Consider the following 18396-nt stretch of genomic DNA (forward strand, 5'->3'; position numbering starts at 1 on the left):
TTCTCTCACACACACACATTTCAAAGATTAGTAGATAGAAAAATCTCTCTTCCTGCCTCTCACTAACTCACACAAGCGCACACATTTTAAAGTTCAATGGAATTTCTCCCCTTTTCTCCAACAAGCTCATTTTTAAGCATAGATTAGATGGAATATCTCTTGCTCTCTCACACAAACATTTCAACGTATTGATGGAATATCTCTCTCTCTCTCTCTTACACTAGTTACACACACATTTCTGAGTGAAGACTCTCTCCCAGAAGGACACCTTGAGGCAAACGGCCACAATTATACTCCAGATTCCTCCCCTGTTCTGGGAACACCAACTACCAACAGAGCTACAAAGGAATGGAACAGTAGGGGAAAAAAGACCAAACAAGAAACAAGTGCTATCTCAGCTTCCCAATTCATCTTTGCCAACACACTGGGGAAAGCGCTTTCTCAGTAGTTAGCCCCCCAGTTTATCTGTATTACTACACAAAAATCCTCGCAACAGACAAGGAAAAATCAGAGGCAGATCAATGTTTGTATGTTTTTATTTCAATAACATTACATTAAGAAAGCATACTGACACAGACTTCATTCATATTAAGTTTTAAAAATTACTCCTTCATCCATCCTCAACCGTCTCCCTCTCTTAGTCCTAGCCTTTCTAACAGTACAGCTAAAAGTTTGACATAAAATGTCCACAAAAATGGAAAATGTCAACAGGGATGATCATGATGTGGGAAAATCTAGCTGAGAGTCTTGAGAAGAGACAATCTGGCAGAATCGTTTCTCCAGCACAATCAGTGTGGCATTCCTCCGATAATCATGCAGCTTTTTCCTCTCAACTGTTCCACAACAAAGTTCATCACCATTATCATCGACCACAGCTCAACTATTAAGCTCCTGTTACAAAATCCTAGCTCAAATAGTACATTCAGTTCAGTTGTGGGAATTTATAATAATAAACTTCAACAACTTTATGCAAGACTAGCACAAAAACAGACATGCCAATCACTTTGAACTTTCACGCACATTGCAGTTGTTCACACAGAGACCAAAGTTTGTCACAAAATTTTCATCACAAGTCGCACTGTTTACTCTCTGCATAATACTCAACTTTGTGACATCAAAACTCTCATTCTATACCAGAGTCATGGTGTCTTCCTTTCTTGTCAGACACATCATGCCTTCTCAACAATAAATCACTGCGCTTTCAGTAAACAACGTATCACCCAAAACACACCACCTCACCCCAAGTCCCCAGTCTCTTCCACAAATCGTCATCCAAACACACCATCACACTTTCAGCACCAGACTCATGATTCGACATCTAAAACACACCATCCCACCTTCAGTACCAGTCTCACAATACATAATCTACAAAACACCACCCCATTCTTAGTGCCAGCCTCCTCTACAACACATCAGACAAAACACACGATCTCATCCAAAGTCTCAGTCTCCTCTCCAGTACCGGGTACTTATACAGCATCTGTCTCTGAAACAAAACACCACACCCTCAGTCCATGCCTCCTAAAACAATACATCAGCCAAAACACAACACCTCATCCTCAGTACCAGTCTCACAATACATCATCCAAAATAAACCACTTCATCCTTAGATCTAGTACCAATCTCTACAACTCATCACCAAAAATACACGACCCCACCTCAGTATGAGTCTCCACTATACATCAACCAAAACACCACCACACCCTCAGCTCTCAGTACCAGTCATGCCTCCTATTGCCAATGTCTTGGTTGCCCTTGTAGCGGTCTTCCTTCCCATCTTGATTGTGTCTGTAGATGTATTGCTCGGGGAAATATTCCTGGTTCAGGTTGTACAGTTGTAAGACTCTGTTACATTCCTTCCTGATGGTGGCGTGGTCCATACGCCATATGTCTTCAGACTCCCCTCGCTCTTCCACCAGTTTTACCTGCAGGGGGTGGGGGTGGTTGGGGGGAGAGCACACAAGAGATGTGTCATACATTTATGGCCAAGAATCTATGTCAGTGTTAAATCCTTCAAGACATAAAACAGGTACAGTAGTCTCCACCTAAGATCCTGGTGCTCGGGAGCAAGGAAAAGCAGGATCTTAGGCAAACCAGGATCTTAACCGACGAACCCAGGGAAGAATCTATAGCGACCCATGTTAAGGCTCACAATCATTAAAACAGTCTCCCTCCACTCTAAAATAAACTGACCTGACCCCTAGGTGGGTTTATGGCATATGGCGAGCAAAGAGTGGTTAACCTTGATGACCTATCACGGTGCATAGTGGCATGAGGCGTGCCATTTTCACTTATTATCCTATCCTATCATGAGCCTCAAGATCTACGCTTATCCAGTTGATCCTCCCCTTTACCTGTCGAAATTTATAACTTTCCATCTCTGACCGAGTTCCCCCCCCTCCCCCCAACCGCCTTTGTCGTTACACACCATTACGTTGTGAACACACCACAATTAAAATTCAGTCTGTCTCGCAAATTCGGGAGCAGAGACAACTGCTGCAATGGTAAGGGAAGAGTTCACAGTTCGATGTGATCCTGCCTGGAACAAACGTGTAGGCCTTACCCACCCAAAGAGTGGTGTAAGTTTAGGGGGGAGAGCTCAGGTGTGAGTGCGATGCGTGGAGAAAACAAACATGTCGGTCAGTTCACATCCTGGTGTGATCACGCCAGGGGCAAACATTGTATCGCTTCATTGAGTTTTACGTGTATGTGATCACATTCTCGATAGTGGCTGATCTTTGACGCGACGGACAGTTTGTTAATCTCAACTCTTTCGCTCTTGGTTGATCGGCTGTGCCCGCCCATGTTTTTGTTCCGCAAACTATGATCTGAAAAGCGGGATCTTAGCCGAATGTAGACCTTCAGAGCCAATCAGAGCGGGATCTTAGGGGTGACTTTTGTATAGTTAAAAAAACTTAAAACAGCAGGATCTTAAGCGAACCGGGATAGTAAGCAGTGGGATCTTAGACGGAGGCTACTGTAATTTCATAGGCAGGACACAGGCAGCCTACTCCACCAAGATACCGTAACAGGATGATGTAATAACAGGACTGAACAGGTAGAGATGATATCAACATGGAAACAGTAAAAGTACACTAGAGCAACACAAGGTAGAAACATTAGACAGTGCTTGTCAACCTTTTCAAAGCCAGCACCAATTTTTCTCACCTTTAAGAGGGTAAAAGGTTCACATCATCCACCAACATGCATCTTCAAGCCGGGCATAAAATAATATCCTGTCACTTCCAGTGTGAGGACCAGATAATTACCAAATCACCCTCTTGTGGGCAATATAGCCTAGACTGGCAAGCACTGTATTAAAACAAGGCAAGGTCAAAACACTAGACCACTGTTTCCAGGACCATACCCAAGCTCCCTCTATGGATGTCAGAGGTCTCCACTAACCCCCTTGGAGATAAGATCAGATTTTATTTCAACAAAAAGCTCTGACTTTCATAAATGTCTCACAAACCCCCTGGGATAGACTCACACACCCGCAGAGATTCATGCACCCCAGGTAGGGAACCCTTCCATATGAACAAACTGGGGTACAATGTATAAATAATAAAAGAGGGCAAGAACTTTGGCTTATGAGATTTTTCCATCTATTACTATTACTATTCCAAGTACTTTCCCTTTCGAGTCAAAAGTATTCAAAGTTTGGGGGGGGGGGGGGGGGGGCAGTCTTAAACTGGGGGCGACATTTCCCCTTCTTTTCCTATCCATGTAACATCACGTGTTATTTAAGGGTCCCCCCCCTTGGGGGTTTCCCCCCCCGAAAACGAATTTGATTTTTGAAAATTAAAAAATTGTGAACTTGCAGGAAAATGTGTATTTCCCATGACCGACCGACCACTTGATTATTTCTCCAGAGTGCGAGGCATTTTCCTGGAAAAAAATCCCAGTCCCCACACCCGGAGGGGGAGCAACCCCGGTCCAATTATACCGTATCCCTCCACCACCAGGAGAGCGCACGGGGGGACAGGGGTCTTGTTTGACTAAAGTATTTCAGTCTATTACATGTATAATTTGTCCCCCCCTTTTTTTTCTTTTTTTTCGCCTTGGGGCTTCGGAAGGGCCTAGAACAAGAATTTCGACTATCAAGGACCAGTCTGGGTGTCATGATTCATGTTATGAACTGACAGACTAAAATTATGGGTCAAACTCAGAGAAGAGCAATAACTTGAAAGGCTCAAGTAGACCCCTCGCACTGTGAAAGTTGTAACAACCGTGGAAGGGCAAGATGCAGTACCCCTAAAATCTGCCAGTCTTGAACAGAAAGCTACAACATACACTGTAGGTATAATTTACTATCACCCATCCAATGAAACGTGAACACTTTATTTCAATAACAAGGGCCTCACAAATTTGAAGTTGCCCGGTTTCCCCCCCGGGAATCCCCCAAGGGGGCTTTGGGGAGGCGCCTAATCAAAATATTGAAATTGCTTCCAAGTTTTTGTCCTCCGGTGTTGCCTTCACACCCCCCCCCCCCCCCCCCCAGTGTATCTTTTTAAAAAAAATCAATAATCCACCCCCCACCTCTATTCCATAGTCCTATAATTCGCAATGCCGTTACTCCCACCAAAGATGGCCTTTGCTCACACGATGTCGTATTTTTAAGATGCGAATGCGCGCAGGGTCACTGACCGGTCACGATGGCGAGCTAAACAATTTAAAAATCGGACGACGCTTGTATTTTCTTTTCTTTTTTTCCCACAAGTGACAGCACAGAGACGAGTCGGAGTATTGATAAAATTTTATTTGCACGGCGACACAGCGTTTATACTGCACAACCTGCCTGTCACAAATGTTGCTTTATCAGACTACCGATGGCAAACTTCTCGGTGGTAACGAAAGCGAAAGTAGATCTTGATTTTCTCGATCGAGCCTCGGCGTCACATACACTTCCGCCATAGCCGCCTGTTCGTGTGAAACATACTCTCGGACAGGGAAAAGCTGAATGAATATAATATCACATTCGCGACCGGCAAAACTGAACTTACTGACCTTATCGCACTTGGTTTTCAAATATTCCAGTTCCGTGATACAGCGACTATTTTGACAAAAGATGGGACTTGAGATACCTGTAATTAGGTGTACTCGCCCAAGCTGAATCTCGCATTTTTCGCATTCCAGGATGCGTATTTTTTCATGAAAAGTCGTATTCGCGCATTTTCGGCAAAAAATCGTACTAAAATACGTAAAATCGTACTGTTTGGCATCCCTGCCCTCTTCCCTTTCAAGATGAAGAAAAGGGAAGTAACTTTTGCACTTTCAAAGTAAAACATACAGCACAAATGTGAGGCAACGTGGTGGAATCAGGATCTCGTCAATTTTTAAGCATATAGAGTTATTAGTATCATTGTAAAGCTTGTTCACTTGTCTTTTTTTGGATGAAAAAAAATATCCATTTATCTAGAATACAAATCGAAATATTTGCAAATGACGGAGGTGGGGTCACCTGTTATCAGAGGTAAAATTAGTGAGAAAATGGCCGCAAAAGATTAGTTATTTCCGTAGCTTAAGAGTCCGTGGTAACTGAAAATTACATTTTTTTGTGCCTTTAACCGTTTTTCAGAAAATTCCATGAAGAAAGTAGTTCTTTAATGGACATGAAAGGTGTCGAGCCAAAAAACCAAAATTTGACAAAAATTCACAAACCTGCGGAAAAATGCAAGTTTGATTATTTCGACGAGAGCCTGATTCCACCATGCTGCCTCACAAAAGATCATGACAAGAAAAGGGAAAAGAACTTACTTCTGCCCAGGCTTGCTCTACCTCTGTCGATTGATCATCGATTTTATGCTTCACGATAAATTCCCCATTCTCTGTGAGGTAGCAATGCTTGTAGTCACTTTCTTCTTTTGGGAGTCCATAGGGAAAGGTCACAGGCTTGATACGTATCAGATGCTTAATCTGGCTCAGTTTCTCATTCATCTCAGGCGTGTTCTTCAAAACTACTGGGTTGTAAGCCTGGGGAACAGGGAACACAAAATGTCAAGATAAAATATATAGAATATAGCTACATAACTTTCTGAGCCCAAAATTATTTTAAGTACAGTGGAAACCATATATAACAGGCCCGGTAATAACAGGGATCCGGTAATAACAGGGATTTTTAAAATCCCCGTTTTTTCCTACTCTTTGTCTCTATTAAAAGTTATCGGCAATAACAGGGCCTCTTCGGAGCCCAACCGGTTATAGCAGGGACAAAGGCTCGTTAACAATGTGTAAAAAGTAAGAGAAAGAGAAAGAGAGAAAGAGAGAGAGAGAGAGAGAGAGAGAGAGAGAGGGAGGGAGGGAGGGAGGGAGAGAGAGAGAGAGAGAGAGAGAGAGAGAGAGAGAGAGAGAGAGAGAGAGTAACGCAGTGATGGAGCAAGCCCATGCAAGCCATGTCATTGCAAGCACACGCAGCGGGTGAAACGAGAGAGGGCTGCGGTGTGCTGCAGACCTTGATCTAGCTTGAAACCTAGCAACACGCACGCGTAATGTGTGACCAACGATGTCAAACGCAAGGGAAAATGCCTTTCAATTGACAAAAAATACGAAATAATCCAGGCTGTTGACAAAAAGCAAGCTCCACTGGCAGAGATTTGTCGTCAGTTCGACATTCCACAAGGGTCGATTCACACCATTATCAAGGATAGAGAGAAGATAGTGGCAGCACATTCCAATGGAAAGTTTGCTCTGGATCGAAAGAAGATGAGACTGCCCGATGCAGATGCTGTGGACCAAGCTCTTCTGGTGTGGTTTAATGAGGCAAGGAGAAAGACGGTGCCAAAACCCCTGTTCGTGGGTACTTGTGGCAAGGGCAACTACCCATGAAAAAGTACAGCTGGATTAGTCCACAAATGCTTACTTTCCTTGCATTTCTGATTTAACAGGGATCGGATATAACAGGACATTTTCTCTACTCCCACCATCCCTGTTATATCAGGTTTCCACTGTATGCGAGGGTGCAAGAAAAATATCATGACACCAAACAACATTCGGTTTATGGACCACCTCTCTCTCCCTCTTTCTGTATAGGAACAGTTGAACCTGATTTTAACGGCAACCTGTCCCAAACAATCACCTATACAAATGACAACTTCTAACTACTCCCTTTGCATTATTTTTCTCTTTATTATAATGACATAGTCTGCGACGTCCGCCAGTCTAAGACAACTACTTTTCCCCTCAACAATGGGTGGCTGTCTTGGACAATTTCGAAAATTTACTTTGCAAAACTTGTTAAAATACAGATTACAGAACAATTCTCTTCAGCAAATTTTAACCCAATGGACAAGAGCACATGCCTCAGTGTAAGGCAGTGAACCAAGAGAGCTTAGGTGCAAAGGTCCTGTGGCCTCGAATCATGTGTGTAGCTAAGAAGGGGGGGGGAGAAGGCAGAGTGTGCTTAAGGATTAAATGGGCGCGTAAGAAACATGTATGCCTCGAATGAAGAAAGTGTCTGTGCACCTTGTCAAAAAGTTCCAATTCCTTCAATACGTCCTTCTCCCAGTAGGGTCGTGTGTAGTGGTCCTTGACTCGGTAGACCATGTGTAGCATGGAGGGCTCTGGCTCTGGCTGTGAGGCTTTGGCCTGTTGGTGTTTGAGGATGGGCTCGGCCCATGATTTATCTGCAGGGTCAAACCATGACTGGACTGGCCTCCGTCTCTTGTTCCGTATACCTCTCTTGGCTGTCCGCACCGATATCACCTGGACTGGGGTCTGGGTCTTCAGAAGAGAAAACAGCTGGGGACGAGGGGAAAAAAATTCACTTTTATTTATTTCTTATAAGACACGGAGACTAACTGGCAACATGACTACTTGTAATGGTCACCCAGTAAAATCAACAACTCTTCCCTCACAAAATTTTAAGTTCGGTTCTTCCACCAATACATAGTGGTCAATTTAAGAACATCTGCATAAATCCTTACATTTTGACATAACAATTCTTAATCATTTAAGACGAGAATTCATCTTCACCGTAGTCTTACCATAAATATTACCATGCAGCGCCAGTGGTCTAGTGTTTGGGCTGTTTGACTCAGTTGTAAGTTCAAACCCTGTTAAGGGCCCAAAGTTGTGTCCTTGGGAGGGCACTTTTTAAGCAAATTTTTCTCCCTTTACCAGTTTACCCAGACTGGAATGGTACCCAGCTATAGACAGTGGAAGATCTTGTCAGTTTATTAGTGTTTGAATGCTGAATCGGCTGCTTGCACTTAGGATACCCAGGAAGCCTAGAATATTTTTTTGTGTTCTCAGGTCCACTAGGGTAATAATACAGATTGAAAAGCGCATAAGGCTTACTGATGAGTGGGGACATGTGCTATACAAAAGGCTGTTTGTTATTATTTTTATCACTACAGTGGAGTCCACTTATAAAGAGTCCGGAAAAAACGAGAAGTCTGTTATAAAGACACTAATCGAAAACCCTGTTTTTTTCCTATTCTTTACCCCTGTAAATAAAATACTGCTATAGCGCTGTCAAACAAACATGCGAGTCGGTTATAGCGGAATATTGCTGCTGCTGCGCACAGTGCATAGGCCAATTATACATAATATAAAACCTCGCCAGTTGAGAAACTTGTTGGTGATCTAGCGAAACAAAGAATGGGAGAGCCCACGTGTGTCAATAATTAAGGCCAGAGCGAATGAGTAGGAAGGGTGTGGCATGCGCAGACAAGCAGAACGCATCGCATGATAGTCCAGCGTAAGCCTAGTTTAGATTATCAAGGCCTACCATGCCTCTCACTTCTCCTATGCAGGGATGGAGAGGTCCCAGCAATGTGATGGATGGAGCGAATGTGTGACTGGCGCAAGCAGACGGAATGCACCACAGGGTGTGGTGAGGGGGGAGGGGGGGGGGAACACAGCGGGCGAGTTAGCCCAGAGCCCTTTCTTTCTGATCGCCAATACCAAGCTGTCAGTCCACATCGCTAGCGCTAGAGAAAGAAACCTGATTCGATTTTTAATCAAGTCAGACCTAGAGGTCAAGTTGAAACAAAATCATTATCAGGGGATATAACAAAAGGAATTAAACTGAACATCAAACTCATAAATTAGGCCTACTTTACTGTTTCCCCTGAATTTATCACTGGATCCCTTATAGCGAGAATCCTGCTATAACGGACATTTTGCACTGGTCCCCTCCCTCTCGTTATAACAGGATTCCACTGTATTAACTCTTGTTGCTTCTGAAGAACAAGCAGTTAAAAGCAAAAACAGCTCTGTCCACTTGTATTTAAATTCTTAAATTATATTATATATATAATCTCAAACCCTGTTATACTGCCCCCTCCCCTATCCCGATTACATTTCCAACTTGTGCTGATGTACGAAAAGAAACACTTTTATAAACATACTACATGTAATTCCCCTTTAAACTGCCACCCCCCATCTACATGTACCTTAAAACCTGTTCACTATGTGAGTTTTTCGCTATGTGTGCAAACTAAACTGTAGCAGCAAGTGTCCAATGTCAAGGAAAATGATTCTGTGATGACTAGATGTTTCTGCAAGACCAAAACCTACTTAAATTTGGTAAAATGCATGGTGCCTGAACTCTGCAAGACACAGATGGGGAAGTGGGATGAACAGGGAGGGAGCAGATCAGCGGAGAGATAGCTTGCAGCTATTTTTAAAAATGGAATTTATTATCAATGCACAGCTGCCAAGTGTGTGCTTTGTACAATGTGTAATATGTACCAATGGTGACTTGTTTGCTGGAGATATGGTTGGGCAAATTTACAAGGACAAAAAATTATCTTTTTAATTGCCATTGTACAGTTGGTCATAATGAATTCGTCTAACACATATATACAGGTATTCGACTCAAGATCCGTGGGCTGTATCCAGACGGGTGAACAAGTATTTGGTGGTCGACATAGGAATTTTCGGGGGATAGTCTGGATTTGGCCTAAAAACGATTACTATGGAGTATGAGTTTTTGCTCCATCGAGCGCTTTAAATTTAAAGATCTATTTGGATTACTTTTGGTTCGAAACGAGTATTATTCGCTACGTACGCCGGTAGGCCTACGATGTTTGACGTGCCATGAGCGAGAGAAAATATCAAACCTTATTTGTTAAACATCAAATATGGTTAAATTAGGTACCACAAACTAAATTTTCAAAGTAGCTGTATGCCAAATTTATCAGTTCCATTTGAAAGGCCTATATCCATTGAGCATTTTGGTACCATTCTTTAACCTCTCAGTCAATTTTTAAGAAAGTTCAATTCACATGTTCTCCCCCGCGGCTCATCTCCGACCGCATGACTTTCACACCCCACCCCCTCCCTCCAGGCACACACAAAGAAAATCTCACTCATTCCCTTGCACCCTGCGATCCATGGACAATAATATTAGCAAAATACTGCCTTAGCCGCATTCCTTTCGTTCGTGAGCTGTGGACCAGGCCAGGGGGGTTGGTGTCGTCGCCTTGTAGTTGCTGTCGCCTGTGGATACACTCGTACCTTCTTCCTTTTACCTGCTCTGTCACTCACACTGTCTCTCCATCCACAGCTCAGCTCGTCATACGTTCAAAAGTTGCCCACTGATCATGTTTAGTTAGTGTGTGTATAAGTTTGAGTGTGTACATGTGCATGATGGTGGTGGATGTGTGGTGGGTGTTACAGTAGGTTATCTGTTACTGTAGACGGGTTTGCCATGCGGTGTTCCTTCCCAGACCAGAGGCAGAATGAAAGTTGGCGCCGAACTCTCACAATAAATAGGCAAAAGATCACGAGACCGGAAGCCGGAAACCGTTCGGAGAAATAGTCACTTCGTTATAATTAGTCCAGGGAAGTGGCTATTCTCACCCGGGGTGAGAATAAAAATACGATCTACCTCTCACCCCCGTTGAGACTTGCCAGCGTAGGCTATTCTCACCCGGTGTGAAACAAGACCTGTTTTTCCTCATTTTGGAATACTGTCTATCGGTGTGGATAATCAAATTGATAAAAGCCAATAAAAAATTACGTTATAGCACAAAAGTAAGCTAATTAGATCGTCTTTAAAGATGCTATGGCTATTTCACTTTTCGAATCGAGACGAACTACGCGGGTCGCCATTTTGTTTTGCCCGGAAGTTCTCGCAAGATCTACTCCTCCCCTCTCTCTCTGTCTCTTTCTGTAGCAATGACAATGAAAAATTAAATTTTCATCCAAATTGCTTTAAAATGGGCTTAAATGAAAATAGAGTAAATTCTAAGAACTATGGTTTTTAAATTTTAAAAATCCATTGATAAATTAAAAAGTTATTGGGATTTTTGTTTGCAAAATGTTGGAGGACCTTCATATAGGAAAAAATCGCCAAAATGTGGGACATGTTTTGATGTATTTTGAGGAAAAACTTCATAAGTCAGTAATGAATTGGAGCACATGAATGAAACTTGGCATCTCCATGTGATTTTTAGTGCCGAATCTAGTTCTGCTATCACTTTTTCGATGTCTTCATTACTTTGGATCTTAAAGACTGATATTTGCGTGAAATTTGTTGAATTGCGTGACATCGTTTTTACCGCGACGCGATCACCCCTTCTAAAACTCAGTAAAGCGCTATCGGGAAAACCTGCGATGTAGTCATCGGTGACCCATTTGGTTATAGGCAGCCAATCACATGCCGCCTAGCGATCACGCGCCTCTTGCGTGCCGGCACCTCGCGTTTGGAATGCGCGATCAAGTTTCTAGATCTAGTGTTTTATCAATGGATGGGTGGTAATTTTAAGTTCGTACGGAAAATCCACTAAACGCAGAGATCTGAAATTTTACAGCAATAAAGAAGACATGTGGGGCGCTTGTGTGGTCGGCGATCAACCCGCAGCTCCGCTTAGTTTTCGAACCGCAGAGGAAATTTGCACAAACACTGCAATATCTCCGGTTCTAGTAATCGTTCGGGATTGTACGCTGGCATGTCGTTAGTTTAACCTTTCCTCTGGTTGGTTGCCGAGTTTCATTTATTTTCGTCCAGGAGTTTTCCCGTAACTAAACTTAGAAGAGAGTCACTTCTGATTCCGAGCGGCCCAAAAAATACCCCTTGCGCGGAGGCCGATTTCCGGTCCAAGGCGCAGCGGGCGATTGGCATTGCTACTTTCTGAATACTGTCTATCGGTGTGGACGATCAAATTGACCAAAACAAAGTTAAAAAATGATGTTAAAAAAAAGAAAACTAAATTAATTTGGTTGTCTACAAAGATGCTTCGGCTATTTAACTTTCCGAATCGAGCCGAACTACGCGGGTCGCCATTTTGTTTTGCCCGGAAGTTCTCGCACTAGATCTAGATCTAGATCTAGATCTACTCCTCTCTCTCTCTCTCTTTCTCTCTCTCCACTGCACACAGACAAAATTGCACGCTTTTAGGCTAACACTGACAGTAGTAATCGATCTAGAACGTCTGTTCACAGCACAGAATTCTATAAATCGGTTATCACAGTGTAGAATTCTGTGGTTCAGGGTGAACGCTTCACTGGTTGGCCTAGGCTATAACGGTGAACGCCCACCGAGTGAGAATAGCCAAAAGACTCGCCTGCGCTATCCGGGTGAATAGAGGTGGCCTTAGTCCAGTGCTAGATCTAGAATCTATCTGGAGATGCAAACTTGACTGTATGGAAAATGCGCACCCATCTATACTCTGTACTGTTCCAGTTCGGACCAGGGAGCGGGTGAGAACCTTCATAATCCCATCCCAGTCTGACTGTGACTGCGACTCGCCGACAGTGCCGACAGATCTCTCGTCGACCTTTCTGGCGCGTGTCGCTGAGTCTGATTCAAGGCCGTTATCAATGGCACATGGGCAAATCGCTTGCATTATAGATTTAATCGTACATTCTTAACACTACTGACTAGCAAAAGAAAACAGATGAAACTTCCATGAAACTCAATAAGGGTGGGCGGAACTATTCGATGCCATTTATTATCAATCTCACGGCCTTACCTTCTTCGCGACCAAGGACGCCGCCATTTTGCGTCTTGTTATACAATAGGGAAACGCTCAGTAGCAGGCAGTCATCAGCAGTTGAAAATATCTGTTAGAAATAGATCATTTCGTTCAGCTTTAGCTTTTAACTTATCAATCTTCAATGAAGTAACACCCAGTCATGTTCGTTCTAACCAGCAACTTTTAATGGGCCTCTCTTGATCTTTTGCCACTTGTAAGGATTCACAGTAATCGTCAGTAACAACAGCGTCAGCTACCTGCTTGCCCCATTCCTTAAACATCCTAACCTCCCCAATGAGACAAAAACCAAGCTCACTAACTCTATCTTCATCTCGACTGACCTACCACTGCCAGACATGGACCCTAACCAAAAGTCTGGAACGTAAGATAACCACAAGCGAGATGAGATGATGAAGGAGAGCTGTCAACAAAACCAGACGGGACATGGTCAGAAACAACAAGATCAGAGAAAAGGTGGGACCAAGCCCTGTCCTCCACTACATTTGAAGGCAAACAATCAAGTGGTTTGGACATCTCACACGTTTGGCACCTAACCAGCTCGCCAGTAAAGCCGACTACGGGAAAGTATCAGGGTACAAGGCAAGAGGAAGACCAAAAAATATCTGGATTCAGGGAGGGAAGGATACCCTGAGAACATACAATATCCCACCCAGCCAGGCCATCAAACTTGCAAGAGACAGGAATTATAATAAGCCCTTTCTCCCCTCGACGCTCAAGAGGTCCGATAAAGTAAAGTAAGTCAGTAACATATTCCGTACTTTTATGTACGTAGCAACCATAGCCAACTTCCACCTAGTTATAAACTATTCTCCTCCCCAAGATACAACATTCACCGAAAAAAAAAATATAATAATGTGTCTCAAGTGAATTGTCGAAATTTGCATCGTTTGAGTGTTGCGAAAGCATGTTTTCCGTCATGGGGTACCCTGCTTTTATTTTATTTCTGTTCAACATATATATACATCCAAAATTGCCGGGATCGGTAAAGGTAGAGCAGGAAGAATCCTAACCTTTGCAGATGATGTGATGGTCTACGGACAAGGTCGTGATAGGCTAGCGGTTGGACGGATGCTACAGGACAAGCTCAGCAAGGTCGCAGATTGGTGTGAGGAATACAATTCGGTCATCAATCTAGACAAAGCACAGGTCATCTGGTGCTCACTCAACAACGGTATTGTGAAAGATCCTACCCCTCCAATTGTGTTTGGCCACTTTCTCACAGACAGTGTCGCGAGTGGCCAGCAAGTGCATCTAATGCGGAAATTGTGGCCATCCTAGAGGAAAATTCAGTGATGGGTGATGTTGTCGTCTTTACCGACGGATCAGTGAGGCGTGGCCAGAAATCTGGATGGGCGTTCAGTGCTCGAGTTGACGGTAGGATAATTAAAGAACAGTCTGGAGCTTACGAGTGCACTACGTCGATCATGGCAATGGAGGTCAAGGCAATAACAGAGGCGCTGGAATGGATCAGCATGGAAGCGTATAAACATGCCCTGTTTGTCACAAACTCGATGAGCACCCTACAAAAAATCAGGAGTGGGTGGCTCTACAGTGACTGGAGAGCTTCCATTGCAAATAGCCACCTCCTAAGAATTACATGGGTATTCTGCCCTGGTCACGCCGAGGTGCACGGAAATGAGCGTGCTGATGAACTTGCCGGCAAAGCAGCACCCAATGGCCGAATCATGCTCGACCCACCAATGGTGATCGCCAGATGCAAGGAGAGCCTTCACAACCAAGAGGAGTCAGACTCTCACACACTCAGCACAATAAAAGAAAAGTGTGTGCGGGGCACAGCGAAAAAAAGTTTGCTCCGAGGAGTGGTCAGGCGTGTCTCAAACCAGCTCCTCATGGAGACAATTAGCAGGAAGACCCTGAGATGGACGCTGGAAAGGGGAGATGAGCAGCTATGGACATGTGCCGCCTGCTCTGATTCTAGCTCTGGATCCAAGTAAATCCAAGTAAAATCATAGACAGACAGCATGAGTTGAAGTACCTGAATCCCTCAGGACAGGACACTTTCTTTCTAAAACATATTGACAATGTTGCTGCCAGGGCTCAGAAGGGCATCAATGTAGTGAAGACCTTGGCTTCAGCGGGAATTCAACGGAGAGTTCTTTTTCTCCTAATGCAGCCGGTGGTTCTGTCCGTCATAGACTATGGTCTGGGCATCCTCTCCCTGTCCAAGACTCAGATAGACAGGTTGGAGAGAGTAGGCTACAGAAAGCAGATATGAGGGCCGTTCTGGGTTGCACAAAGGACACCATGTTGTCTGTATGAGATAAATCCTTGACCTGGCCAACATCAGAGTGAGGCATAAGGCGGCACAGGCAAAGCTGTACTTGAATGCTTTGGGAGACCCGAGACACTCTTAGCATGACAACCTAAGCAGCATCAAAGGGAACTATATCAAACGGGGCAGCTTATGGATGGCAGAAGCCGAAGACTCCTTGGGGAAAGTTTGTGGCATCGATGAAATATACTGTGGGATGGTTTGAACTGAACCCCGACAGCAGAAGTCTGGCCAACGTTCACATCACTATGGGTCGTGAAAGACAGGAATGTGCTGCTGTCATAAACGACAATGACATACGACAGTTAATTGAGGAGCATTCCAAGCCAGAGGACCAAGTGATCTATACGGATAGATCGGTCAGGAGGGGTGAGAGAAGTGGGTGGGGTTTTGTGGTGTACAGTGGGAACAAAAAGGTTCATACCATGCCAAGGGCCATAGAAAGATCAACTTCAAGCCTGAAAATGGAGATTGAGGCCGTAACAAGAGCACTTGGCTGGCTTCAAAATACAAGACCAAGAACTACCCATCTCATTATTGTTACAGACTTCCAGAGCATCCTGCAAAGGGTTGACAAAGGGCTGCTTCGGAGTGAATGGATGGACCCAGTACAGCACTTATCACTTAGAGCCATCACGTGGATATTCTGTCCTGGGCACTCTGAAGTGAAGGGCAACGAGGAGTCTCATAGGCTGGAAGGCAGTGCCGTGGCTGATGGTGAGGTGAAATTTGACAAAGGAGAAGTGTTGAAAACCCTGGAGGAAAAGTTGCGGGATGAGGAAGACCGGGAGACAGCAGAACACCACGCAATCATTAGGATGCGGGAAATGGGGATAGAGAGGGGATAATGAAGAAAGGAACGATTATCTGGAAAGGAAAGACGTCGCCATAATCAGACAGCCACCGGAACAATTAGTATGGATACCTGCGGGCTTTGGTGCTTTGGGGGGGCGGGGGGGGGGGCTGAACACTTATGGACCTGTTCGGTGTGCAATGACGTTGCTGCCCAGGAAGGTAATACAGGTACAAATGTAATTTCATTTGTAGGCTAATTTACCACCCACCACCAATTAAACAGAAAGAACAAACTTCGAAACAATGGTTTCATTAGTGAATTTCAAGACTTACTAGATCAGATTAAGAGAGAAAAAAAAACGCCCCATCATTTTAAGAGACTCAACTTTAGTTTTGAGGATCCATTTTACTCTAGCATTAAGGCTATCAGTTCCAACATTATGGGCTCTCAAGGTGATCCACCAATCCATCAGCCTAGGGTGCCCAACACATAGCAATTTTAAAGGCCACAATAATAATAATTTTACATTGGGTTATGACTGACCAAAAATATCAATGCTATAAGCGATACTACGACTACGGAACAAACAATTTCAAACGACCATATCGTGTCATTTGAAATCGACGGTGTAAAGAATCCTTCACCGAAACAACGAACAATTGTACCCGCTTTAACGACATCGACCTTTCGAACTTTGACGATAGCATCTCGCTACCTTAGAATTACAAAGTTCTATCTGCTCAGTACCTAGTTTTGAAAAATTTCCAGTTTCACATGTCACGCTTTTTCGAATGCAGTTCTTAGAATTATCTTGATAACAACCCCAAACAACTAACGATTCTGATAGGCCACATATAGAACATTAGGTTTCTGACCTTATGGTCCTAGTAACTCAAAACGGCAAAACATGTCAGATAGAACTTTGTAATGCTGAGGTAGCGATTTCTCAGGCGCTGTTCTGCCATTGAGGACAACGCCGACAACAAAGTAGAGGCACTAAACACCACCCACGCTGTCGCAGATGTTAGAGAGATGATATGCCCTACAAAACAAAAGACGGTGACCGACCGACCCTCCGTTCATGGACGAACTTTGACATAAAAGCTGTCAAAGAAGAACGCCGGTGATTAGAAAGGCTACGGAGGACAACGAACCCCGAGATACATGAAGAAATGTACACTTTCAAACAACAAATAAAGAATATTAATTAATGACAGCTTCAAAATGGGTCACGACGCGGTGGAACCAGACGCCCGTCAGTTATGGGGCATATGTAATTATCGACATCATGAAAAAAAAAAAGCCGGTTCAATTGTCTTGTTTTTGGTGACAGAAATATCAATCTATCTTGGATAGAAATCGAGGACATTTGAGCTAGAAGCAGAAGGGGTTTGCCTGGTGCCAGAGGTATAAATTAGCGAGAAAACGGCGGCCAAAGTTTGGTGACTTTCAAAGCTCGAATGTTCATGAGCATGAAAGGTATAACGCCCCAATTGCTCAATGAACCGAAGAAAAATGTGTTTTTCCGATTTAATTACTTTGAAGAGTTTTTAATGTCACCTCAATGCAAAACAAATACACGTAGCCTATGCATATTAAGAAGCAAAATGATCAGGTAATGTACTACTTCAAAAACCATATTAGAATTTTGGTCCACAAATTCTTTTATCTTAAAAAAAAGGGGATTCTTCCTCTAATATTCCAACAATAAATTATTTTTTAAAAGACGAACTTTCTGGTGCATTTGGAGGAGTCCTTAGAAGCAAAGTTTCTAAAACCCGACAGAAAACTGATACATTTCCGCATCGTCAATATTATATCGTCTTTCGAAGCATTTTTAGAAAGTATGTGGGTTCAGGCCAGTCTTACAGAAAGAATTCAGATCAATTTTAATCCTCAGCCCCTTAGAAATCTATATACACCTCGTGTAGACGCAAATGCCTTTCAGACATCAAATCTTATAAATAAAACAACTACATGTATCACTATTAATGTGTCTCTTCTGTCTGAAAAGGTACCACCACTTTTTAAAGCGTGCTACGGATAATTTATAATTATTTCCCTCCTGAAGAAAACAAATCTACCCTCAGATAAATTGAATGATTTAAAACCCGCCTCAAACTCGCCCTTTTTTTATCGAAAGTTATAATGGTTACCTGTGTGTGGCTGATGAAAGAAAAATCTATGTTTGAAATTTCTAACACGTTTCTCGACTAGTTTAAATATTTTTTAAAAACAAGGCAGACCCAGTCAGTAGTTGTGAAAGGAACCCATCAGTCTGTTTTGATAATGTTTATACCCTACTACAAGGCGTACCATTTATTTATATATTTATTTCTTTTCTTTTCTTTTCTTTTTTTTTG

The 18396-nt window shown here is 43.3% G+C and overlaps 1 protein-coding gene across 1 annotated transcript; it reads right to left on the reverse strand.

The window, feature by feature from the left end:
- Positions 1 to 520: 520 nt before the first annotated feature.
- LOC101852481 lies at positions 521 to 13011 on the reverse strand. The gene is made up of 4 exons (XM_005100023.3): positions 12921 to 13011; positions 7462 to 7737; positions 5758 to 5973; positions 521 to 1925 (listed from the first exon to the last, which is right to left on the reverse strand). The coding sequence occupies exons 1-4, from the start codon at positions 12945 to 12947 to the stop codon at positions 1713 to 1715; spliced, it is 732 nt and encodes a 243-aa protein (XP_005100080.1). The 5' UTR covers positions 12948 to 13011; the 3' UTR covers positions 521 to 1712.
- Positions 13012 to 18396: the final 5385 nt, after the last annotated feature.

This window comes from Aplysia californica, unplaced genomic scaffold, assembly GCF_000002075.1.
Source record: "Aplysia californica isolate F4 #8 unplaced genomic scaffold, AplCal3.0 scaffold00233, whole genome shotgun sequence".
In the NCBI taxonomy this organism is placed as follows: domain Eukaryota; kingdom Metazoa; phylum Mollusca; class Gastropoda; order Aplysiida; family Aplysiidae; genus Aplysia; species Aplysia californica.